Source organism: Chelonia mydas, chromosome 10, assembly GCF_015237465.2.
Source record: "Chelonia mydas isolate rCheMyd1 chromosome 10, rCheMyd1.pri.v2, whole genome shotgun sequence".
Classification (NCBI taxonomy): domain Eukaryota; kingdom Metazoa; phylum Chordata; order Testudines; family Cheloniidae; genus Chelonia; species Chelonia mydas.
The window spans coordinates 52,251,465-52,277,867 of NC_051250.2; the positions used below are offsets into that span (position 1 = coordinate 52,251,465).

Here is a 26,403-nt window from a genome sequence, read left to right on the forward strand (position 1 = left end):
ACCTTCCCCTAGTAGGCTAAAGGGTATTTCACTGGAAAGTGTCTTAATCTGGTGTGCGTGAGAGAAGGGGACAGTGTGAGATTTTGCATGTTGTGCAGATGTGTGACTGACAGGGGAGTCTCACATGAGTTGTGCAGCACCTGCCCTACCTGGCAGACCCTGCTGCTGCTTCAGCACCTTTCCGGGCAAGGAAGCTTCTGGTGTTGGGGTGGCTTTTCCTCTTCCAAGGGCCTGGCTGGAAAGGGGAGGGCACAAAGAGCGGGCAGCCCTGTTCAGGAGCCCCAGACGGTGTCCCTAGGTGGGGGGCCTAGTACTGGGGTGGGGGGTGTAGTGATTGGACTTCATTCCCCCCCCCGCCGCCGGGCAGCTGCTGCAGCCTCCCCTCATGCCCTTCTGGCAGGGAGCTGGGGACCTAAGTCTCAGGGGAGGCAATTCGTGCTCAGGCCCTGCCGAGGAAGGCAGCCGGGAGGCACCATGTCCAGCGCTGGGTTTCCCCTCCCCTGTCCCACTCAACCCCGCTACTGCCTCAGCCCTGGCCCCGGGAGGGGGAGAATTGCCTGAACCCCTGGGGGGGGGCGCTTTGCTGGGGGCCACTCCTGGCCGAGCCCCGTGGGGGCGGGACACGCGTGGTACCAAGCCCGCTCCCTGACCCACCAGCCGGGTGCCTCGGCCGTGCCTGGGCGTGTCCCCGCCGGCTGTGCAGCGGGAGCCCCCCGCCCCCCATGTCGGGGCTGGGCAGCCCGCGCCGCGCGTGGCGGCGAAGGCGGGGGGACGCGGGGCTCTCGCTAGCGCTGCCTGTGGTCACAGCCCGGCGCGCTCGCCTCCCATCCGGCTCCGACTCGCGCTCTCCCCGCTGCCGCCGACCATAGAGTCGCGCTGCAAACAGAAGATAGAGGGAGTGCAGGAGCTCGCCATCTCCAAGCCATCTACAGCGGGAAAAACATGGAGTCCGCTCCGGCAGCCCCCGATCCAGCCGCCACCGAGCCGGGCAGCAGCGTCTCCGAGCCGGCCGCCGGCGCCAGGGACACCCCAGTCAACCTGGAGCCTGCCCGGAAAAGCGAAGCGCCGGCTCCAGTCCGCAGGCAGAGCTACTCCAGCGGCGGCGGCAGCAGAGGTAGGGAGACTTGGGGAAGGGGGGAGCGCTGGGATAGGGAGGGTGGGAATAGAGAGAGCGGGGTAGGAGAGAAGGGCGAGATGCAGCAATTAAGCCACCGGGGGATTTATTGGGAGCCGGGTACAAAATAGCAACTCCCCACTCCATGCAACCTGGCAAACTTTTACAGCTCCTTTTAATTGCTGCAGGAGGAGGGACAGACTCGAGGAAAAATATTGAAAGAGAGAGGGAGCTGCTCGGTGCTTTCCCATTTCCCAGTTTCTCGTCTGCAAAACTCAGATGGGAACTATGCCCCTGGATTTACATTCTTAAAACACAAATCAGCCCCCAGCAGGATCATTAGAATTCAAGGAAAGAAACTTTTAAAGCTGCAGTGTCCTTCTCCCCCACCCTTTCCTTGTCTCTCTGCTTTTGACAGTTTCTTCTCTGACGTGCTGAGGTTTGTTGTTGGGAATGGGGGAGTTTTATGTGATCTCGCTGATTAATTAGGAGGTTGCTGATCTGCGATTGACTGCTCCACTCTTTTGCATGCTGTGTTTTTTAATTTGTTTCTTCGGTGTGTTTAAAAAAAAAACCCGTCCCAAAAGTTGCTGATCTCCTGGCGTTTCTTGAAGGTGCACAACTTTGCAGAGAAAGATCTTCCTGATCTCGTGGACTTTCCTCCCCCCCCCCCCGTCACAAAATATTGCAAACAAATTTTTAAAAAAGCCTTTAATTGCTGGTTTAATGATGATCTAAGCATTCTCATGATACAAACCGCATGTTTAATAGTATGGGTCAGCGAGAAACGTGTGCTGGCCAGTTTAAGTTCGGCGTTGTTTATAGCATTACCTGCCCACTTTTACTGAAAGTAACTGTCTTTCAGCAGCATTGTATGCTAGCAGTTTGCTGCTGTAGAGGGAGGGAGAGACCCGCTGCCCCTCTTTTTCCACTGCACAGGAGCGGTTAAGGTCGATGGGTTTTAAATATATGTAGGGTTGTGAAAAAACAAAAAGCGAGAGGGACAAAGATGCCGCTTTAATTCCCGCTGTCAATAATTTATAAATCGCTGCTATCATCCAGGGGGAACTGAGTCGGTAGGATCATTGGGTGATGGGTGGAAACTAACTAAATAAAAATACATATACTGATCTGTTAAAGAAATGACAGCCAGGCTGGCTCACACAGTCCTCGCATGGCTCCGGGGTCCTGTGCCAGCTGCCGGCTGATTGCAGGGAGTCGGGGAACATTTTCTGGTGGTGCGGGGAAAAACCTGCTTCCTCCCGGAGTGTGTGATTTTTGTTGTTGTTGTTTGGAATATGGCTGATCATGTGTTGGCTTGTGTTTTACAGTATTTTTCCCATTTTGGCCACGCCCCCCTTTCCAGGCAGCTTCCCACTCAGGGAATCCGAGTACAGTAAAAGCCAGCAAGATGACACACGCTGAAACATTTAATTAGAGGCAATTTCCGAATAATGACCGCGCAGTTATGCAAATGCAGGAGAGAGGGGGAGGCGAGGAAGAGCTGGCTCTGGAGAAGACGGGAGGATGGGGAAGGTTTTTGTGTGCAGAAAGCTTTTGGCTGCAAAGAATATATTTAGAGCTTGAGACAGTGGATTTGGAATGCAAGCCGGTTATGTAACAAGGTTAATCAGAAACACGAGAGAAAATTTCCTTAATAACGCTAAGGAGTTTTCTGAATGTTTTCAAAGCGGCCGTAGTTTGTGGTTGTTAGTCTACATGTTTCAATCTGCTTTAATTGTCATTGCTGGCACATGGGGATTTTTAGAGGGGTGGGAAGAGAGGGATGGCAACCTTCAGACTAGTCTTGCGACGTTGTAACTTTTAGACCTCATAAATTATGTAATGGACTACTAGTAAGGTATTTATGTATAAAAAGAGGAGAAGGCAATATTTCTGAGGATGGGGGTGATCTGCTCGTGATCCTGAATCGTTTAGGCTTTGCTGCCGCTAACCTGCTGACCCATATGTCCCTCCTCCCCCTTGTGTAGCATTAAATGGGGGAGGGGGGGTTAAACACACACAAACACACACACACACTGCACGCAAGCACTAGGTTATGTAACAATCTGAATGAAAAAATGAAGGTCAGTGATGGAGGCATCCATGCAGCAATGCAAAAGCAAAAGCTCCTGGAAATTCTGTCTTTAATATCTGAGAGAGTGTATGCTTTTTATGGACAGTAATTGTTTGTGCCTTGTAGGGGTGGGGGTAGGGATAGGAATGATTTAAAGAAGGAAAATGTCTTGGGTTTAGGGATGATGTAATGGGATTGGTAGGAAATACAAATCTGCTCCTAGATTGCAAACAGTAAGAAAATTAGAGCCGGCATTCAGGATTAATGTTGCATAGATTACAGTGTTGAAAATAAATTGACCTATACACTAGGTGATTATGCCTTTCTAATATTTAAAAGGTGAAGGTCTGTAACTTTGCAAGAAAATACCAGAGAATTGTAATTAATATTTTTAGCCTGTTTGAAAGCAGGACCTAGATGGAGATATTGGGTGAAATTGAGCCCCCCCAATTTGTGATTTATTTATTTATTGAAAGATTACTGAGGTTGATTTTATGCTTTTTTCATATAAAGGGAATATGTAGTATATGGAAATTTTCTTGACATTGGGGTGACCTCGCAATGCATGAATACCACATGTATGAGTACAGGTGAAAAGAATAGCCCTGTAACACAGGTAAATGCCAAATAATGTGTTCGTGTACATGTTCAGCACATCAACTAATCTCTTAGGTTTTCCATTGTTATCCTGCAATGTGCTCCATGCAGGCACATCCAGACACACATGCAGGTCAGTTTGCAGAATTGGTACCCAGAAAAGCATTCCTTGATCTTTAAATCAATAAAGTTAAAACACTGGAAATATTTCTTCTGTATCATCTATTTTAGTAGCTGCTACCATTGCAAACCTGTACCCACGGCTGTGCAGCTAAACTAGCTGTTCTTAGCAGGGAATTTGAGGAAAATAAAGAATTGAAGAAAAGGGTAGTGGATGACTCTTAGGGGAAAAAAAAGATGATGAGAGGTTAGATTCTTAACTGCAGCTTTAATTACTGTAACATCTGAAATACTATATCTGATACCACTTATATATCTGGTGTGTCCGATCCCTAAATAGCTTTATTTTATTTTTAATTTTGCTAATGGGTGGGTATTTTTACTTTTGTTCTAACAGGTTGGTCTTTATTATAACAATTAATTCTTGTGCTTTTGGATATATAATACTACTTGCTTTGCAAATGCTTTTAATAAGTGTGTGTGTGAGTGAGAGAGAGATCACCTGTGGACTGGTGGTATTGAGTAATGGTATAGAGTAGTGTGGAAGAATAATGACACACTAGGTTGAAAAAAGTGGCCAACAGTCAGATAAAAAGCCTGATATTTCCAAATAAAGATGTTGTCACCTACTCTAGTTGTTTATTTTAACGTAAGGGCAGTAGATTTCCAGTTTTCCATTAGGTTAAACCCTAATCCATACATGTTTAATTACTGTACAGATGTTCTCAGATGTCTTCATAGCATGCATTGACTTCATTGACTACTTTGCACACCCTAGTCACAATTGCATATACCACTTCCACTTTCATCTGCAGTCATAGAATATTCCTAAGGCACCTACAGCCGTTGCTTACATGGTTAAGTAATATTGGGAGAGTATATATAATATATATGAATTATTGAACATCTGGAAACAAGGAGAAGCCAGAATCATGTGACCAGCCAGCTGTTTGTGGATCAGCAGGAAGTGCTCCACACACCACAGTCTATGACTCTCAGTGTTATTACCTCCTTCTAAAAATGAACATATTTGAAAAAAAAATGATAACAAATGTTGGACTGGGCTCTCTGTTATCCCATCAAAGCTTAAATGTTGCATTTTCATTTTTTTAAATCTGAAACATCAGTTGTCCAAATCTCAGGAGCCAAGTTCTTGTTCTCTAGGCTTTTTTCTCACCTTCTGTCATCAGTAGTATGTCAGTCAGCTGCAGTAGTTTTTGCTGAGGGGTTTGTGTTATACTGTCCTGCAGTTTCTTCCCTGTCTGTTTATCAGAGCGAGGACTTGAAAGCAAAATGTTATTTTTTCTTTTCCGGGCCATTACTCTGTTTTTTTGCATTGTCAGTAAATGGGAAGAAGAAGTTCTCCCTCAGTTGAGAGAAGAGACAGAAATTGTTTAGTAAAATTTCCTATTCATGTTCCCCAGTGCATTTTTCAGGTATCTTGTTAGGAAAGTTGAACATTTTAAAGGCAGCATTCATGTTGTTGGAGGACATTATATTAAATGTTTTGTGGGGGTGGTCAGAAAGCTACATGCACATAGGAGACGGTGTCCTGAAGTCTTTCTGATGAATTGAGTGTCTGCTTGCATTTCCCAATCCCTTGCTGGGACTTGGGTCTTTGTTGTCACCAGTTGAAACTAATTATTTCCTGATTTTTATTTTATTTAATTTTTTGCCCTGTGCTGTGAGTAATTTGATTATAACATCAATGAATAGTGGCATCAGCCCTTTATTCCACATCTCCATCTGCAGTTGCACACTTAGCAAATATTTCAGATGTTCTAAACAGAGTATTTGTGATCTAATGAAATTTGTCAGTTTAGTGCGTGATCTTTGCGTTTTCAAGTTTTGAGTATTTTCTTTAAATTTCCAGAACACTTTTATCACACTGAGTGCTGTTCTGGAAGCACTGCTTCTGAATTAGGACTATAGATTTGCCTGTTGGGTAAATGAGATGTACTATGAAGCATCTGAAAGAAAACCCCAATCATTTAGTTTTAAACCTTTTGTAGAATAAGAGCAATAATACCACTTTTGCATTGTTTTCTCAGGAACAGTCCTGTTCCCTTGTTGCAATAAAACCATAACTTAGTCTTTGTATTTTATTGACTTGAAAAGTATCTCTGTGGCTCTGTAAACCAGTGAAGAACACATTTGGAAATGGCGATTAATTGGCAATATGACTATATATAGCTCAGGTTATAGAACTGTATTTGAGTGGCAGGACAGTTTTGGCTGTTGAAAGTTGTCTGATTTTTCTACTGTTTGTTTCCTACTGTAAGGAAATTTGGCCTTGGAGAAATGTGGAGTAACTCCCTTGAGGTTAATGGATTTAGTCCAGATTTACCCGACTGCAATGAAGAGAAGAATCTAGCCCTAAGGTTTTATAATGTCTAAAATTAACCTTAAAATGATTTCATCATCAATATTTAAGATTGAGTATTTTGAGTTATTTAAGTTTGTAAGATAATGGGTCCAAAAACTGGGAAGTAAAAGTACTCTGTGGAAAAATATTAAAATTCATTAAAATATGTTCATTAAAATGTTGATAAACGATAGATTTAATATGTTTGAGAAAGAAAGAGAGACTGGTACCACCAAGTTCAGCACACATAATTAATTTAAAAGTTTCAGTTAGCTTTAATATTGTTTGCTAATTTTGATGGTTAGCAACAAGTTTGGGTAACTGCCCTATGCATAACCTATATAATAGAATAAATGTCTTTCAGTTTAAAATAATTATGAAATAATTGTTCTGAGTACTAGTTTTTTTTTAAAAAAATACATTTTTCTTTATGTTAGGCTTGGTGCTGACTGTATTAAGAACTGGGTTTAAAAACCCATACGTATATTGCATTTTGAACACAATTTAAATGGAAAAAAGGAAGGGAAACACTGTTTCTTTTTGAAATAAAATTCCTAAAATCACTTTGTATTTTTTAAGTTCATTAGGTATATTTTAAGTGATTATTTTGGCAAGTTCAGACCCAGGTGCTGTGTATTTCACCAAAAAAGGGGTGGAAATTTAGATAATTCAAAATGTTGCTTGGTTAGAAAACATTGTAATCTTAGCTGCCTGTTTGGGGTGTGAATTTTCTGCTGCTGCTTCGCTTTTTTTTTTTTTTTTTTTTTTTTTATTAACATAGAGTGAAGTTGAGTAAATTTTGGATGTGTTGAAAATACTTTAATATGGTACATTTTAATGTGGTGCAGTCGTGTTTTGGAGGTTGTTTCAAATTTCTCAAATGATGGGGCTTTCACCATTTACCTTGGGGAAACTCTTCAACACTGTCATGTTTTCCTGATACTGTTTTAAAATATCTTTCATCCCATTTGTCCTCATCTTTTTCATTTGAACCTCAATTTTTCTCGCTGCCTGCTATTCCATTCCTCTTCCTTAGTCATCATTTATGTCTTTTAAAAATGTTTAGTCAGGCATCAGTCCATCTAACCCACTCCCCTCCCCAGCTCCTTCTAATTGGACAATAAATAAGTGAGATTTCCTTTTGTCACCTATAAGAAATTCAAGCTCAGCAGAGAAACCACACCTGTCAACCTGACAGCGGCCAAGTTGTGTGTAGCTCCATTTGTGACATTTCTCATGAATGACAGAAGTCCCTGATTGACTGGGGCAGTGTCTGTGGGGTGGGGAGAAGTAGTGGCATTAGTGCATGGACCTGGCAGTGGGGGTGTATGATAGTTGGGGGGCTAGGGATGCTGGGGTGTCTGAAAGGTGGTAAGATTGCTGATGTGTCTGGGATGGGTGGGTGCAGGTGACCGCTTGTGGGTACGGGACACTGGGTCCCAAGCTATGTGGGTAGTTGCAGGTGTCTGTCTATCTGAAGAGGGTATCTGGGTGGAAGAATCTGTGGCCAGTATTCTGTCTCTTCCTTTGCCTTCTGTCCTTGCCAGCTGCTGCCACTGCCACCTTTTGCTGATGACTCCTCCTCCTCTTCCTCTCTTTGGATCTAGGGGAACTGCTGCTGCTGATGGCAGTGAGGAGCAATTGCAGGCCATCCCTTCAGTCCAGTGGATATATGAGGATCCAGCTGGGTTGCGAGGAAGCATGACAGGACTGCCAGATATGGCTGAATTCTGTTCTAGAAACCTAGCTTGCAGTGCTGTTAGAGTTTCAAATTCATAAAGACTGCTCCGTGACGCAGGTGTCTCTACTCATAATGGTGGTATATTGCAATAGCTGATGCAGTGTCATGGCAGAATTACTTGATCCAGGGACAAGAAAAAAAGTCATTAGAAGAGGGATTTGTAAATGATGTTGGAATGTAACAGTCTCCCTAACCAAGCACTGTGAAACCTTAATTTTCCCCAAAACTACATAAATTCAAAGCTTAGCCCTATGTCTTCAGAAAGTTAATGCATTTTTCAGCTTAGCGTGGGACCAGTTTTGAGTGAAAATTCAGTTTCACAAAGTTCTGATGGGTGAAACTTGCAAATTCTCACCAAATTTCACATTTTTATTTTTTGGGTTTGTTTTAATACTGGTTGTCCTCTCTCCCTAACTGAAAGTGAAGAGGAGGTTGGCATGAACTTTTGTGAGATCTGAACTGCCACACTGAGCACTGCTCTCTCTGTCTACGAACTTCAGTTGAGCACTTCAGCATACCTGTTATTGGTCTGTGCTGATAAACTCATAACAGTAGGTAGTGGTGCATGTCAATAGGAGTTACATATGTAAAGTACGTCGTCTTTATGAAGTTGCTATTTGTATGTGCTTGTGTTACCACAGTTTAAATCTCATAATTATTCCTGTCCTAATAGCATCTTTCCTTTGGAAGGATCCTCAGGTACTTTTAAACACTGTACTGCTATCAGAAACAACTTAAACTGTTGTTGAAATCCAGTCGCTTCTTGTGTGGAATTTGACAGCTGTGTAATAGCACAGATAGGACAGGACAGCAAGTGAAGAATACCATCACACTGAGAGAGTTTAGATAGATAGATAGAATGTAGTTACCCAGTCAGAACACTGGGATGGACTGTTGTATTCCTGTGGAAAAAGTCTTAGCAGTCTTCCATGACTGTATTTGCTATTACATCTCACCAGAAAGACACAACTTCCAGCAGCACAGTACACTCTAACATCAGTAATCAGTGCTGTCACAGATGGAAGAGTGCTGTCTACTAAATCATGACTACTAGTTATATAAGCTTCGTTGGATATGTCTGCATTCATTCACTGAGCAACCCCAAGCCTCACTGGGTTTTGAGATCTGACAAAACTGAAGCTGGAAGTGGTATGTCTGCAGGTCCTACTTTCATTGCTTTATTAAACAGATTTCTATAAAAAGTTACTTTCTTTAATAATGTGTTACAAAGCATGATACCAAATGCCCTGGTATTACCAGAGGCTTTAAGAAGCTTGTCATGAAGCATGTGTTGTTGATAAAGCAATGTGATTTTTTCTTTTTGGGGTATGGGGAAAGTGTATGGCTGTTACCCAACCTACTTAATTTCCTCTTCTCACATAAGCTCCCCCCCGCGCCCCCAAATAATCACATGGACAGAAGCTTCAGCGTTTAAGGGACAACAGTTAAAATTCACGCTCAACCAAATGTACATAAATGATCCAGTAATGGTGCCCTACTGCAGAGTCTTTCATTTGTAATTTAATCTAACAATTTCCATTCACTTCTAAAGCAGCACACTATGAAACTGGCAACTTCTGATGAATTGCTGTGCTGTTACAAACAGTGTTTGAGCTGGTATTACAGCAGCATGAATAGATGGTGTGATGGAGAACAAAGTTAGTGGCTGAACTGGAGCTGAGAGAAATTGCTAGCAGAAGGTGAGAAAGCAGAGTTGGATTATGATAACCTCCCTTGTAGAATCAAATTAAATCTTGTTAAAGGTTTTATTGATATTAGTTTGTAGTTGTACTATGCGTTTACCACACATAGGTACATGAGATGTGGTGATCCAGGAATGAAAAACTACAGTGCTGCTGTTTTCAAAATGTTTTATTTTGTACAAGTTGTGGGATATTTTATATTAATTGACTGTATGTTTATGCACTTTAATTCCATGCCCACTCAAACGTGTTGGAGGCATCTAATATATAATATATCTAATAATGGAAATACAGTTAAAATGTAAGAACATAAACGGGTTTGAGCAGTAAGCACCGATTTTCTCTAATTTGTATTTCCCAGGGAAGGTCAGAATTTGCAGTATACAGCAGTATTCTCACAGGAAGAGAGTTTCTGTGTAAAGAATAATGTATGTATATCTGATCATGTGGAGCTAGCTTTTGAAGGTAGTACGTGCGCACTGTCTGATCTGTTGCCCCTAGCTCCATAGCTTCCCAGAGTAGATGTCATTACACACAGTGGGAATCACTAGTAGATGCATGCTTTTAGATATTTTAGATCTCACTATGCATTAAATGCTTAATGAAATACATTACAACTTACCAGTTGCCATAAAAAAAATTTGCCTGGAAAAAGAGTGTGTGTGTGTGTGTGTGTGTGAAGCCAATGGGAAAAAATAAACCCTGATATACAGTGGCGTATATGGGATATGCTTGAGTACAACTTTATCTGAACCATCACGTACCTATCCAATGGAAATTAAGATTTGGCAGCATTTAGAGGGCAGTTTTTCTGTGTACTTGTGAAGTAACGTATAAACAGGTTGCTGAAACACACATACAATTGTGGACATGGTGGGGAAAATTAAATTATGTATTAGTGGAGTTTTACTTGACTGCTTTGACACTGGTACAAGGTCTGTGATATACGGTCAAGAATAAAATCAAGGCCACGGCTTGTGAAACACACGTTGTAGGATTCCACCCTCCCTCCTGCCCCCGTCATATGAATGTGAGAGTATTTTAAATTGAGATTTTTCCTTCTTGATCACCTATAAATGGAAAACAGTGGCTATTCATATGGAACTTGCAAACTGATAGACTTTGCTTGGCAAAATAGTCTATGTCGGTTGTGTACCTGTGATTGCCAAGTACTACTGTAAGTAAGGACAGAGAGAGATAATTTTAACTATGCCTTTGAAAGAAGACTCGACATTTGCTAAGACAAGCTAATACACAACTTTTGTTAATACTTTTCTGGAAGTCATAAATCTGTCAGCACAAAACATACTCTAAATCCTGTGTATATTAAAAAATAAAATGAAACCAATCCCAAAGAAAATGGGGTGTACCAGGAAGTCTTCTCTCCACGCATAATATTTTAGATGCACAATTTTAGATAAGAGTTTTGTTAGTCAGTTGCAGTGTGATTATGGAAGTTGCAGATAGTTGGCCTTGAAAGTAATGTACGACCAAAAAGTTATCTTTTTAAAATTTTTAATCTGGTAATGAATGGACTCTAGATTTTTAACATCTGATGTTAAACCACAGTGTGCTGAGACAATAAATAATACGAGACAATAATTCATGTTGGATCTACCTAAAAACAAATGTAGCAACTATTTCCATGGCTGTTCCCTGTTGCTGATAAAAAGAAAAATTGTAAATGAAAAAAACGCACAGTAATTTCAAACTCTGTTAAATACCCTCTCTCTCTCTCTCTCTCTCTCTTTCCAAGTAATTGGCTGACCATTAGGAAAGTACAAAACAAACAGCAAAAGAGATGTTATTTTAATACTTCTAAGAGCCTGTTTATAAGCAATGGATAATTTTAAAAAATATTTGAAAATGTTCTATTAAAGGTCCTCTTGATTTTTATTACTGTGTCTGTGGTGGCATTTTATTTCATATTTGAAATTGCAGTGTACTTCCTTAACTGTATTAACCTTACTTCCATGGAAAATCAGTGTGCAGTTTCTGGTTAGTAATTGCTCATGCAGTACCAACATGAAAACAAATTTTGGATTCTAGATTGGGAGTGTTTTACATTCCTAACTAGGGTTTCGATCCTGCAGATCCTTAAGCACATGCTTAACTTCATACACTGTGAGTTGCCCCACTGAAGTCAGTGGCACCACTCACAATGTGTAAAGTTAAGCATGTCCATTGATGTTTGCAGGATAGAGGCTGAGGTCTACTACTAGTTAAGAATCACACTGTAAAGTAATTTTGGGAAAATATCAAGCTTTTCAGTAACATGAACAAGTGTTTGGATAACAGGTGGATTGTATTTTATTTCATGGATTTGTAACTACTTTGAAGGACCTACTGTTATCATGCCATAATACTGCCTCCCCGATAGCACTGTGCCTCTGGTGCTGGAGATGGAAGACGTCCCCTCCTTTAGGAGTATTGTTATACAATAAGGAAGGATTGTGTTATGGTACAGGATGTAGAACCTGAATTGTGCTTGTGTAACGCTATTTATGCTACAGTATTTGAGTATTGGCCAGTTTTTTGTTTCAGGGAAGTCCTGTCCCCTTTGCTGCAAGAAGGTAGAAGAAAGGCTGTTTCTGTTTTCTGACTGGAGGGACAGGCTGCAGAGAGAACAGAGGGATTCTGCACCCACTCGGATTGTGTGCGCCATGGAGCAGAGTTCCCTAATGGTGCTGTGAGCTCAAACACACAAGGAGGGTTTGCAGGCAGGTTGGGGGCATGGCCAGTGAATCTGTCCATTTCATGGCTCCATTAGCTTGAAACGCTGTGTAGGAGGCAGCGAAGGGAAGCAGGCTGCATACAAAATTGCCCCATGAATGACTTGACTGCTGAGACAAACCTGTCAGCTGGGTTCTGCTCCTCCAGAATTTCCCGCATGGAGTAAAGCTTGCTTGTGCAGTGTTTGCTCCATACAACAGGTTTTGGCCTGGAGGGCTTAATTCTGCCCTGGCATGTGCACCCACAGTTCTCAATGAGGATAGAACCTGACAAAACGCTTCTGCTTTATCTCTTTCATTTTTTTGGGTGGGTGGGTTATTTCTAAAGATCTATTTTTTCCAAACTCATCTGTATGATTACATACTCTGCATCTTTTAAAAAATGTTTGTCTCTAGTTTTTGAGCTATTTGCAGTTGTTCATGCTTTTGACCATATAACTTCCCACTAAAAGGACCATGTCCGACTGAGCAGTGTCTCAAGGATATCCTAGATAAGGTGAATAACAGTGTTATAACAAAGTTATCTGTGGGAACGAGGCATGATCCCATTGTCAAAATATCCAACCAAATGCAGGCAGAACCCTTACACAGCAAAGCCTTCCTCCATTGGATCGGTGCGGCGATAGGCTACTCCACTCCCAAAAGAACACGTAGTTTCAGTTTCCATTCCTCTAGCTTCTCTGTCAAACCACATTTGTCTGCAGCCCAACTGGTTGGGGAGGGGAAGCTCATTGCAATAGTGTGAAGGAGATGTAAAGATACCAGGCAGACCCAGATGAACAGCTCAGCATATGGGCTGTCAGAATTTGCTTACTTTAATTGAAACTGATGCATTTTGCCGCTCTGACAGGCTTCTCTGTCTTTGCCTATGTCTACACTAGCAGCGCTGCGGTTACACCGCTTTGTGCTGATACTCACTACAGCCGTGGAAGGCTTTTTTTTCCATTGCTATAGTAAATCCACCTCTTCAAGAGGTAGTAGCTAGGTTGGTGGAAGAACTCTACCTATATTGGCAGTATATGGGTGTCTGTGCTGGGGCTTAGATTGTCTTAATTGCATCTCTCAGCTGTAGCCTTAAGTGTGTCAGAGGCCGGCAGGTTGGCTTACATCTCCCAACTCATCTCTTATCCTTCTCTGCCGAGCTTGAAACTGCAAGAGTGGTTTGCCTTGGATGTTTCGGTTGCTGCCTCTCCTCTGCACTCCCCCTGACTATCGTGCCACCTCCCTCTTTTCTCAGCAGAGGCTGCAGAACTAGAATGTCTTCAGGGACTTAGATAAAGGGTGGTCAGTTGCTGGGTAGGGGCATGTGCAAGCCTTCCTGGCACCTCTGAAAGATGCTTAGAAAATATTTGCGGAGCTACTTGTCTCCACCTGTGGCAGTCCTGGCAGACCTTTGAGACAGGGCACTCTGGAGGCGTTTGAAAGGGTGAGACAGGATTAGAACAGCCAGCAGTAGAAAAACTTGGGTTACGGGCAAGGGAACCATGAGAGAGCAACGGAGTGATTGTGGGAAACCATGGGATGGTATTGGAGAAGCCAGGACACCCAAGAGAGGGTATTGAAAAGGCCCAAAGGAAGCTAACAGTATAGAGCAGTGTGTGACAGATTGTCACCCCGGAGTGCAGTCTGGGAGCTGTGGGAACCACTGCGCCCACCCTGAGACACACAACTAGGTTTGGGGAGACAACCAGCCTCACCCAGGCCGTGTTCTCATCCAGCACTACAGCAGGTGCTGTCACTCACCCAAACTGGGCTACCTGAGTGCAACCAGCAGACAGCAGCCAATTTCCCAGCTCCCTGGGCATGCACCCCCCACCTCTGGAATATAAACCCAGAATTGTACCATCTTGCACTGCACAGGTATTTGTAAAATGTAAGCTTGTAGAGTTCGCCCCTCCCTCAATGTGGGGAGGAAATGCAACAGTCCCTGCCCCTTGAGCTAAGATTTCCAAGCACTTCACTACAAATTTATTGGTTAAGATGAAGCATAAAACAAGTTTATGAACTACAAAAGATAGATTTTAAGTAATAGTAAACAGATCAAAGCAGATTACCTAGTAAATAAACAAAAATACAAACTAAGCTTAACATACTAGAAGGACAGGATTTGAATTAACAACCTCTCACCCTGACTGATGGTTAGGGCTGTCAAGCGATTAAAAAAATTAATCATGATTAATTGTGTGATTTTAAAAAATTGTATTGTGTGATTAATCATATTGTTAATAATGGAATACTATTTATTTAAATATTTTTGGATGTTTCTACATTTTAAAATATATTGATTTCAATCAGTGTACAGTGCTCACTTTATATATATTTTTGATTACAAGTAATTGCACTATAAAAAATAGAAATAGTATTTTTCAGTTCACCTAATACAAGGACTGTAGTGCAATCTCTTTATCATGAAAGTTGAACTTACAATTATAGAATTATGCATAATTATGTAAAAAAAAAAAAACAAAAAACAAAAACCCTGAATTCAAAAATAAAACAATGTAAATATTAGAGCCTGTAAGTCCACTCAGTCTTACTTCTTGTTCAGCCAATCGCTCAGACAAAGAAGTTTGGTTACAATTTGCAGGAGATAATGCTGCCCGCTTCTCGTTTACATTGTCACCTGGAAGTGAGAACAGGTGTTCTCATGGCACTGTTGTAGTCAGCATCACAAGATATTTACGTGTCAGATGTGCTAAAGATTCATATGTCCCTTCATTCTTCAGCCACCATTCCAGAGGACATGCGTCCATGCTGATGACTGGTTCTGCCCGAAAACAATCCAAAGCGGTGTGGACTGACGCATGTTCATTTTCATTATCTCAGTCAGATGCCACCAGCAGAAGGCTGATGTTCTTTTTTGGTGGTTCAGGTTCTGTAGTTTCTGCACTAGAGTGTTGCTTTTTTAAGATTTCTGAAAGCGTGCTCCACACCTCGTCCCTCTCAGATTTTGGAGGGCACTTCAGACCTTGGGTCGAGTGCTGTAGTTATCATTAGTAATCTCACATTGGTACCTTCTTCGCGTTTTGTCAGATCTGAAGTGAAAGTGTTCTTAAAATGAACAACATGTGCTGGGTCATCATCCGAGACTGCTACAACATTAAATATATGGCAGAATGCGGGTAAAACAGAGCCAGAGACATACAATTCGGCCCCAAGGAGTTCAGTCACAAATTTAATTAACGCATTATTTTTTTAACGAGCGTCATCCGCATGGAAGCATGTCTTCTGGAATGGTGGCCGAAGCATGAAGGAGCATATGAATGTATACCATATCTGGCATGTAAATACCTTGCAATGCCAGCTACAAAAGTGCCATGCGAATGCCTATTTTCACTTTCTGGTGACATTGTAAATAAGAAGTGAGCAGCATTATCTCCCATAAATGTAAACAAACTTTTTTGTCTTAGCAATTGGCTGAATGAGAAGTAGGACTGAGTGGACTTGTAGGCTCTAAAGTTTTACATAGTTTTGTTTTTGAGTGCAGTTATGTAACAATAAAAAAATCTACATTTTTAAGTTGCACTTTCATGATAAAGAAATTGCACTAGAGTACTTGTATGAGGTGAATTGAAAAATAGTATTTCTTATCATTTTTACAGTGCAAATATTTGTAATAAAAAATTATACACTTTGATTTCAGTTACAACACAGAATACAATATATATGAAAATGTAGAAAAACATCCAAACTATTTAATAAATTTCAATTGGTAGTCTATTGTTTAACAGTGTGGTTAATCGCGATTAACTCAAAAATTAATTACAATAAAAATTAATGTGAGTTAGGTGCGATTAATCGATAGCCCTACTAATGATACAAGCAGGCTTGCAGATTCTCAAGGCACAAGCTGCACTTGGTTTGCAGGATCCCCACCCCTCTTCCAAGTCCTTCTCTCTTGGAACTTCTCCTAGGTACTCAGTTGTGGGGGAGTGAAGAACAACCAGTGATGTCACTCCCTGCCTTATATAGCATTAGCACACGGCGGGAATCCTTTGTTCCAAACTCAGTTCCCAGACCAGCTTGTGGAAAAACACAGACCCTCAAAATGGAGTCGAGAGTCATGTGGGCTGGTCATGTGCCCTTGGAGAGTCATAGCAGCCTTTGCTTACGGACTGGCCAAACTGCCCACAGGAGTGATCACCAAGAAGGGGATAAGCTTTTCCTAAGGCCTGTTGTTTTTCCTAATGGCCCATTACCCTAATGGGACCTTCACAACCAACTATTTAGACTGGAAAAACAATGACGAGTCCATGGCACCTTAAAGACTAACTGATTTATTTGGGCAGAAGCTTTCGTGGGTAAAAAAACCCACTTCTTCAGATGCATGGAGTGAATATTACAGACGCAGGCATAAATATACTGACACATGAAGAGAAGGGAGTTACTTTACAAGTGGAGAACCAGTTTTGACAGGGCCAATTCAATCAGGGTGGATGTGGTCCACTCCCAATAATAGATGAGGAGCTGTCAATACCAAGAGAAGGAAAATTGCTGTTGTAGTGAGCCAGCCACTCCCAGTCCCTATTCAAACCCAAATCAATGGTGTTAAATTTGCAAATGAATTGTAGCTCTGCCGTTTCTATTTGAAGTCTGTTTTTGAAGTTTTTTTGTTGAAGTATGGCTACTTTTTAAATCCGTTATAGACTGTCCAGGGAGATTGAAGTGTTCTCCGACTGGTTTTTGTACGTTACCATTCCTGATGTCTGAGACAGGCCAGAGCTTGCTTATCGACAGCCCCCCAACCTGAAGCAAATACCAGCAACTAGACGCCACACCACAGAAACACTAACCCAGGAACAAATCCCTGTAACAAACCCCGTTGCCTACTCTGTCCCCATATCTACTCTAGCGACACCATCAGAGGACCCAACCGCATGAGCCACACCATCAGACTCATTCACCTGCACATCTACTAATGTCATATGTGCCAGCAATGTCCCTCTGCCATGTACATTGGCCAAACCAGACAGTCTCTACGTAAAAGAATAAATGGACACAAATCAGACATCGTGGGCCTGCAGCCCGGGCACCAAAGCCTCATTACCTGGGGTGAAGCCAAAGCCTGAGCAAGTTAGCTTCATGGTGCCCACTATGCGGTGTGGGGCCCTGGGCAGTTGCCCTCCTTACCACCCCCTAACACCGGCCCTGGCTTTTATATGCAGAAAAAACAGTGGTTGTAGCACAGCTGGGCCGTGGAGTTTTTCTAGAAAGTTGCGGGGGAGGGGAAAGGCTCAGAAAGAGAGAGGTTTAGAACCCCTGGCATAGAGGACTGGGGAATGGAGATGGCACTGGATTGACTGGGGAAGCAGAGGGAACTGGAGAAGCTGAAGCATCTATATTAAAAAAAAAAAAAAAAAATTCAATTGATCCATTGCCTCTGCACAGCTCTCATTTTATAAATGATGACCTTGTCTTTACTCTGAAGTGCAACAGTATGTGCTTTAATGCATGATGAGGTCTCAAATACATGCTTCTTATAGCTTTGCTCCAGCACCCCATTGTTTCCAATGAGCTCTGACTAAATGCTTTCACTGTAGATATTGTGCTAACGTTTTATATGAATTATTTGTCTTATCACAGTGCTGGGAAATTAGAGGCCCTTTCCCACAGAGTGTTAAGCAGATTAAAATGAAAGGCTGTTTTTATGGTCCAGGAGCAATGCAAATATTAGGAAAATATTTTGTTGTGATCTAACAGTAGGGTGCTGTAAGGCGGCTTTATGAGCAAATGCATTTTGTAACCTAAAAGCTGAGATCAGCCCCCAAGGTTCCTTCAAAGAGGTTTTTATTTTATTCTCTGGTGCTTCTTAAAGCAAAGGGAAAGATTTAGGATTGGGTGATACTTGTTGGATGACTTTTTTTGCTGTCTTTTCAGATTTTGCTTTTTTTGGCAGCAGTTCAGGTAGTTCTTCAGAACCTTCTCAATAAGTTAAGGCCAGATCCATCCTCTTCCATTAGGCCATGCTCAATTCCCCTTCCCCCCGGAAATGTGCTCAACGGTACAGTGGAGCCTAATACTGGCTATGTTTTGTTGTTGTTTTTAAAAGCGCTCTGAATAAATCTGAACAGAAACCATTTTAAAACCTAGTGAAGAGAAGGTTCTGCTGAACTACAGACTAAATCCAATATTTATGTTACTCCAGCTACTCTATTACTTGAATTTGATCTGCCCCATGTGCTACCCCTTTGCTTATGGGTGTGGGTAGAATATAATCTTTCTTTCAGTGATATTTTATATTCATCAGCTTAGTCTAATCTTATTGTTAGTGTCTCAAAGGATCTTTAATGTCTTAGCCCTGGTCTACACTAGGACTTTAGGTTGGATTTAGCAGCGTTAAATCGATGTAAACCTGCACCCGTCCACACGATGAAGCCCTTTATTTCGACTTAAAGGGCTCTTAAAATCGATTTCCTTACTCCACCCCTGACAAGTGGATTAGCGCTTAAGTCGGCCTTGCCGGGTCAAATTTGGGGTACTGTGGACACAATTCGACGGTATTGGCCTCCGGGAGCTATCCCAGAGGCCTCCATTGTGACTGCTCTGGACAGCACTCTCAACTCAGATGCACGATTGTCTGCCGTTGCTCTGACGCAGGGAGGGGCGACTGACGACATGGCTTACAGGGTTGGCTTACAGGGAGTTAAAATCAACAAAGGGGGTGGCTTTACATCAAGGAGTATTTCAGGCAGGACTTCACGGAGGGTTCCAATAAGAAATGGTGCACCTAAGTTATTGTTCTTATTGGAACAAGCAGGTTGGTCTGGCCTCTGATTGATACATGGCTAGATTTACCTCGCTGCACCTTCTCTGTGAGTGACTGCAGTGTGACCTAGAGGAATGAGTCCCCTAGATGGGGGGGCGGGGGTTGCAAATGAGTACAAAACAAATCTGGTCTATTTCTTGTTTTGATCCACTCCATCTATCTTTTACATCTTTGGCTGGCAGCAGATGGTGCAGAAGGACTGCATGCCATCCACACCTCATGGCTGCTCGGCAGAAGATGGTACAAGAGGACTGCTAGCAATCCGTATTGCCTGCCTGCTCACCATAAGATGGTTCAATAGGATTGACTGCAGGACTAAAGAGAATGACCTGATCAAGTCACTCCAAATTTAGTCCCTGCGCCCATGTCTGCCCAGGCGCTCCTGATCGATCTCACAGAGGCGACCAGGAGCACCTCAGACATGACGATGACAGCTACCAGTCCTACTGTACCGTCTGCTGCCACAAGGCAAGGGGTTGTTGCTGCTGTGTAGCAATGCAATACCACGTCTGCCAGCACCCAGGAGACATACGGTGACATGAGCTGAGCGGGCTCCATGCTTGCTGTGGTATGGCATCTGCACGGGTAACTCAGGAAAAAAGGCGCAAAATGATTGTTTGCACTTTCTTTCACGGAGGGAAGGGGGGCCTGACGGCATGTACCCAGAACCACCCACGACAATGTTTTAGCCCCGTCAGGCATTGGGATCTCAACCCAGAATTCCAATGGGCAGCGGAGACTGCGGGAACTGTGGGATAGCTACCCACAGTGCAACACTCCGGAAGTCGACGCTTGCCTCAGTACTGTGGAAGCACTCCGCCGAGTTAATGCACTTAATGCACTTAGAGCATTTTCTGTGGGGGGACACACACTCGAATATATAAAACCAATTTCTAAAAAACCGACTTCTATAAATTCGACCTAATTTCGTAGTGTAGACATACCCTTAGACATTTATGTTGTAGCTACTCCTCTCTGTGTACAGTATTTGATACAAAAAAGGTCTCAAGCTATAATGAAATTTCTGCAGGTAGTGGAGGGGAGGGCAGGAAATTGAAGTCATTATGCAGGCATTTAAGATGCAATGAATTTTGTATTGCCTTAGAGCAATAGTTTCAATTATGAGACCAATACTATTGTATTATGCACAGCAGGGGACAGAGTAATGATAGCATGTTAGAGTTAAGGTTGCACATTTCCTAACCTCAGTTCTTAACTAGGGGATAACTTTGTTTTCCCTCCTCTTCTTGTACTCTCCCCCCTTTCCCTCCTCCCCCTGGTGTGGGAAATAAAATCAATGTATATTTTGTGTGTGTGTGTGTGTGTGTTGTATGTGTGTTTGTAACATTGCATGTGGGGTCTTCAGAGTAGTTTTCCAACTTTTCTTGGTCTTAGAAAGGTGTGTTTTGTCATGAAGTGACCTTGATCTAATGTCATACTCAATTGCAATTGAGTATAAGTGTAATGTCGGAGCAATTGAAATTAACACAAGGTACTAAACATAGATTTGTTATTTCCAATGAGAGATTTTTTTCTCAGAACTTATCTCTTAAAACTTTTGACTGGCATTTGTTTTTTACAAGACTTTCATTTTTTAGTGTTTTGTTTTAAGCATGAATATCTCTGCTCACAATAGTTATTTCATAAAAACATACTATGGAACAAACACTGTATTTAAGGTACTGCCTTAACAAATGTCATCTTAATGTTTTACCTGTATAAAGAAAACATGGTCACACAGAGGAATAAAGAGAGCCCTTAGAAAGATATAGACATGATCATAAATTCCGGTTATGCATTGTTAGTGGACTTGGCTCATGAATATTCCAAATGACAAGGTGCCTGTTCCTTAGAATTTGTTTAACACTTCACATGGTGAAGAAACTGTGAATGTAGGCACTGTGGAGACTGCAGGGCACTTCCTGGAACAACATATTCAATCCCCTGGGTAGTCGGCTTCCACAGAGTTATTGTATACAAAGGGGCAGGGGAAGCACTTCTAAAAATGCATAGCAACACTATTGAGATTGCTCAACAGTAATGAATTAAGTTGGTAATGGCTGGTGATGGGATTGAGCATACAAACTTACAGCATTTGATTTGTCTGTAGGTACAGTTCTTGTAGGAAGCTGCAGGTGCCATGGCCCTACTTTATATGAACCCTCATTTGCAGGGTTACAAGTCCCCACTTGGCAGACTCAGACAGTCTGATCAAACTGCTGCCGCTTCAAAAGATTGCTAGGGACAAACCAATGGTAGAGTGATGTTCATTGCTCTTCTTACGGTGTGGTGTGCTATGCAGTGTGCATGGCTTCGTGATTACTGGGAGCTCTGTTTAATGCCCCCAAACTCCAAACATATAAGAGCTTGGAACAGATGATGAATCTCTGAACCGCGAATGAATGGGTTGGTTTTCTGGGGGTGTTGGGGGTAGGTGGGTCAGATTTGCTTGAATTGACTCTTCCAAGTGGACTTTCTGCCACTAAAATCCACACCCTGGGTTCTGCTGATGGAACCCAGGCGGTGAATCATGCTTGTGAATAGATGAGTCTGGGAATGGGGACAATAGAATTCTACATTCACTTTTCTTCCTACCCTGCTTCTGAGCTTAATTTATTATTAACAGATTATGGCTGATGATCACATATCTGTATGACATTTGGAAGGGCAGGGGATTTGTTTGCATTTGAGGAAGTGGGAGAAGTAGGAATTGCATTTTGTACCTAAGGATTTTAAAGATTTTTAAAGCCAAATAAGGACATTAATATGATCAAATGTGACCACCTGTATTTTACCCAGTGATTACTCCATCATGCCCAACAACATGAGTTGGAATAAATCCTTTCTTGCAGAAAGACATTCAATCTTAATTTAAAAACTCCAAGTGATGGAGAATTGACCACATGCCTGGGTAATCTGGTCCAATGATTACTACCTCACTATTAAAATTTGCATTTTATTTCCAGTTTGAATTTTGTTGATGTGCACTTCCAGCCAACGGAATTGGCTGGTAGATTAAAGAGTCCTCAAAAGTCTCATGAGAGCCAATGCCTATCTTTTTGACAGTATATTTTCTCCATCTTCTCTCTCATTCCAACTACTCTCTGAACTAAAATTCCCTTCTTTTGGAAAAGAAATGTTTCCTGAAACTTGTTTTCTCTCTTTTACAATACACACAGACACCTTGTCCTTTTGAACTAGAGTGAAAAAGACTTAAAGTTCTGCTGCTTCTTTTCTGTCTGGGTCTTGCTAATGCAAACTATTGTCAGATAGTATGTGTTAAATCTGCAGAGAAAGTACATTGATTTCTCTTTTTCTTTTTTGGAAGGATGAGAGTTGGATAAAGGATCAGAATCTTAACCCTTATCAGTCCTAAAATAATAGGAAATAAACATTCAGAAAGGATGTGAAATCATTTTCTTAACATCTAAATAAAAGATATATAAAATATTTTGTTGCAAACTAATAACAGAACATTCTCAGCTAGATTTTTCCAAAGAGCTCAGCAGTTCTCATTGTTTTCAAAGTCAAGTTTTAAGTGAAATATTTCTATTCCTGCAAGAGGGGGCAAGGAAGTATTAGGAAAGTAAAGATCTACTTGATTGGTATGTACACTGGTACTATTGTTGTTCTCAATGCTAGATGTTGAGTACACTTGAAAATCTATACCCAATTTTATTTTCAAAATGTAAGAGCTAGGTTTTGGAAAGGAAGATAGAGGTACCAAATTATAGAACTATGCTCCATTTATTAGCCAATAAAAGAGCCCACGTATAGAGATTCCATTCAAATGCAGGACTCTTGTTATATGCCAGAGTCTTTATTAAATAATTTAACAACAGTAAAGAAGGCTTTAGAAAAATAACAAATGCAAGGGATGTGGTATCCTATTAGCAAAGATCATCTCCCAGGCTGTTTTTTTTAATGACAGAATTATAACAAATGATGGACCATTGGGTTCAACATGTTGTAATGACCAATTAATGGAAACAGGTTTTGCTTCAGAAAATTGATGTGGCAAACAACTAGAGCAGATGCAAGTACGTTGACAAATTGCTAAATTGATGTACTGTAGTGCTGCTTCTGAAAGACAAACAGCTGCGCAGGTTTTTTTGGTAAGTGTTCTTGTTTGGTTCTTTTTGCACCAGGATGAGTGCTGGTGATAATACTAAGCCAAATATTAGTCTAGTAGACCTTTATTTTACTAATTTGTTGCATGTTCTGTTAATACATTTGAAAGTTTAATAGACGAAGCATTTCCCTTCACTGTGCACTAACAAAGACTGTGAGGTTCATCTGTGTCTCGTGTTGAAGTAGTGTTTCTCTTCCCTGTTTTGTCTCTTCCTAGCTGTTCATGTTTCAGTTCTCTCACCCTAAGGTGTTTCTCATTTATTTATTCCTTAAACATCTTGTTGCCCAATTTACAGGGAAGGATGTTTTTCAGCACGAGTAAACTTCTTGATAGTATAACAAAATTTAGCTTTGCTCCCTGCTGTCCTAACAAGCTTCCTTCTGGGTAGACAAAATTAGGCTCCAACCGTGTGCTTCTTGCACACAGATTTGACAAGTAACATTGGCTGATTGTTAAGAGCAAGCTATGATTATGGAATGGCAGTGTGCACTACCAATTCTGAATAGTAAAGAGGTATTATGTGCTGTTCCTTGGAAAAACAACCCCAGCTCCAATCAATACTTGAATAACAGGAGTTATTAGCGGAATTATTCTTGAAGATGCCTTGGCCATACAGTTAGGATTTTTTTGCTGGGGATCTGACCTATTGGCTTTTTTTTTCTGTTTTACAGACTCACAGTATGGGGGCGGGGAGAAGGGGGGAGGTGCTTTTCTGTAGTAGAATCCCTTAGATTGTATCCCTTAGATAGAATCCCTTAGACCTCCAATAAAAGTAAGTACTGGATGCAGAATAATTCTAAAAGGCAATTTTGGATTAAATTCTATGGCCCAATGGCATTTCATAGGTGAAACTGAGAGTGGAATTTAGCCCAGTGAATATGAAGTCTGGCTTGAACATCCTAGACTTGGGAGTCATGATAATGAACATGGCAATGAGTCTGAGGAGCTCCATGAATATTTCATATGAGTTTTCACTTGTTTGTCATTTTATTTTGACAACTGTAAAAAGTAAAAGTGGTACCAGATACTTTCTTTAATGATGGCTCTGGATATACAAAATGTATTACACTATAAAATAGACATGAAATACAAATAATAGAATGTAACACAGACAGACCTCTTGATTCCTATAGTGAAAAAATCAACAATTGCTTTCAAATGAGCTCCTTAATAGCAAAAGCTGTGCTTCTCTACGATCCTTAACACATTACAGGATCATAAATCATGACACTGTAATGTACTGCCAGGTTATTTTAAAGAAATCTTATTTCTAGTACACTTGCTGTGCATGTGGCATCTGACTCTATTTTGTTTTAGATGTCAGAATATTTGCTATTAAAGTTAAAAAAAAAAAAGTCACTGAATATGGACTCTCTTCTTATCATCTTAGTTATCAGGACTGAATTAAAGAGCACTAATCACTGTTAGAGAGGGATTGTTAATAACCAAAGTTAGTTGCTGAAGATTTAATCTGATATAGGACATACAAGTCCTTCAAAACTGAATATGGAAACCATCCTGGGGCAGAAACATTCTGCTTTTTACACCAGATAATTGCCCCATCATCCTTGTAAATTGTATTGCGAAGTATAATGTCTATGAAGCCAAATACTACTGGCAGGAAAGTAGAAAAAGTCCTTCCGAATTTTAGGTAGATGAAGCAGAAATCCTGTAGAGTCAGTAAGTGTTCCCCTCCAGTCTGAGGAAAGGCACTCTGAGAGCGGTGTTTGTGTGACAGTTAAGTAATGAGCTAATTAAGGGGACTCAAAAAATGGGTTGGGAAAGAGCCAGAGATGGGAGGACCTGTCCTGGGAGACTTCTGATGCATGGAAATCAGATGAGTGAGTTTTATGTACTCTACGGTTTTGAGACTGCTCAGGTGTTTAATTTTGACTGTAGATACTATGAGCCATATGCCCATGACTCTGGACTGCAATATTTTATTAAGAGTCACAAGCACGATAAAATAAATCCAGCGTCCCTGAAGATGGTTTATTCTGTCACCTAATCTGCTTAGAAAGTCTGGGTTTACAGTAGCACTGATCCCCATCTCTTCCATAGCAGTCATGAAGTCCTAATCATTTACCTGTTGGCTTGTAAGGAAACTATTTCTGTATTATTCATTTTCACCAGGATCCTGTTTCAAAGATATCCATAGGAAAGAGGAATAGAAGCTAATAAACTATGCCCTGTAATGCTTCACTTTCCACAGTATAACTTCCATAGGGGCTGGCCCACAAAATGTTGGCACCTGAGGCAGGGAGCTCAAATGATGCCCCCATGTTCCCTTGCTTGGGCCAAAACTTTGAAAGGTCTCAATTCTGCTTTCTTCCTGTTCTTCTCCTCTCATGGTACTGCTCTGGTACCTACCCCAATAAAGGAGAACTAACAACTTAAAATGCCTTGTTCAAAAATTTTAAGTAACACTTAACTTTCAAATGCCTGAACAGCAAATGTAACTTTTCTTGTCTGCATAGTAAACACTGGCATTTTTATCTGTTTGAATAATCAAAGTGGTGCTTTCCGTGCCTTTGTTTTGTTGTATGTTGTGTCACAGATGCTAGTGAGTGTCCCTTCCTGCCACCCGCTAGGCTGCTGCTTGGGGAATCCAAGCCCTGTGTTTTGGATCCCCTGAGGTGTGTTAAATTCCTGGAGCCTGAACAGAGTCCAGCCACTGCCCCAATCTTGGGGTCCCTAGGCACACTCTCAGGTTGCAGTGTTCCACTGCCTAGCCCCCCGGGGGGGCAGCATTGATCCTTTAGACTCCTCAGTACTTAAACACACCCCTCTTCCAGAACACCGGCAAAGAGGTGTGAAGCTTCTGGTTTACAGTTTAACTCTCTCAGGGGCACACAACAATTGTGAAGGAGTTAACACACACATACTTGGTACAATATAACAGCTTCATGCTTTTTTATCCTTATTCATATAATACACAGGAGAGTACAGATCAGAGAAAACAGCAAAACATCCTAACCGCAGCATCCCTCATTAGTTCACCCTTCCCTTGGCGGTCCTTGAGGGATCATCTGTGTTCCGTCAGGCCTGCAGGGTCC

General features: G+C 41.6%; 1 protein-coding gene across 2 annotated transcripts in view; it reads left to right on the forward strand.

Moving 5' to 3' along the window:
• The first annotated feature begins 790 nt into the window (after window positions 1-790).
• The window catches only part of RORA (RAR related orphan receptor A), a 539,784-nt gene continuing 514,171 nt past the window's right edge, over window positions 791-26,403 (forward strand). For both annotated transcript variants that reach the window (XM_037910469.2, XM_037910467.2), the window contains exon 1: window positions 791-1,114. In XM_037910469.2, the coding sequence (XP_037766397.1) occupies window positions 943-1,114 (172 nt within the window). In that variant the 5' untranslated portion in view covers window positions 791-942. The remainder of the gene's footprint in view (window positions 1,115-26,403) is intronic.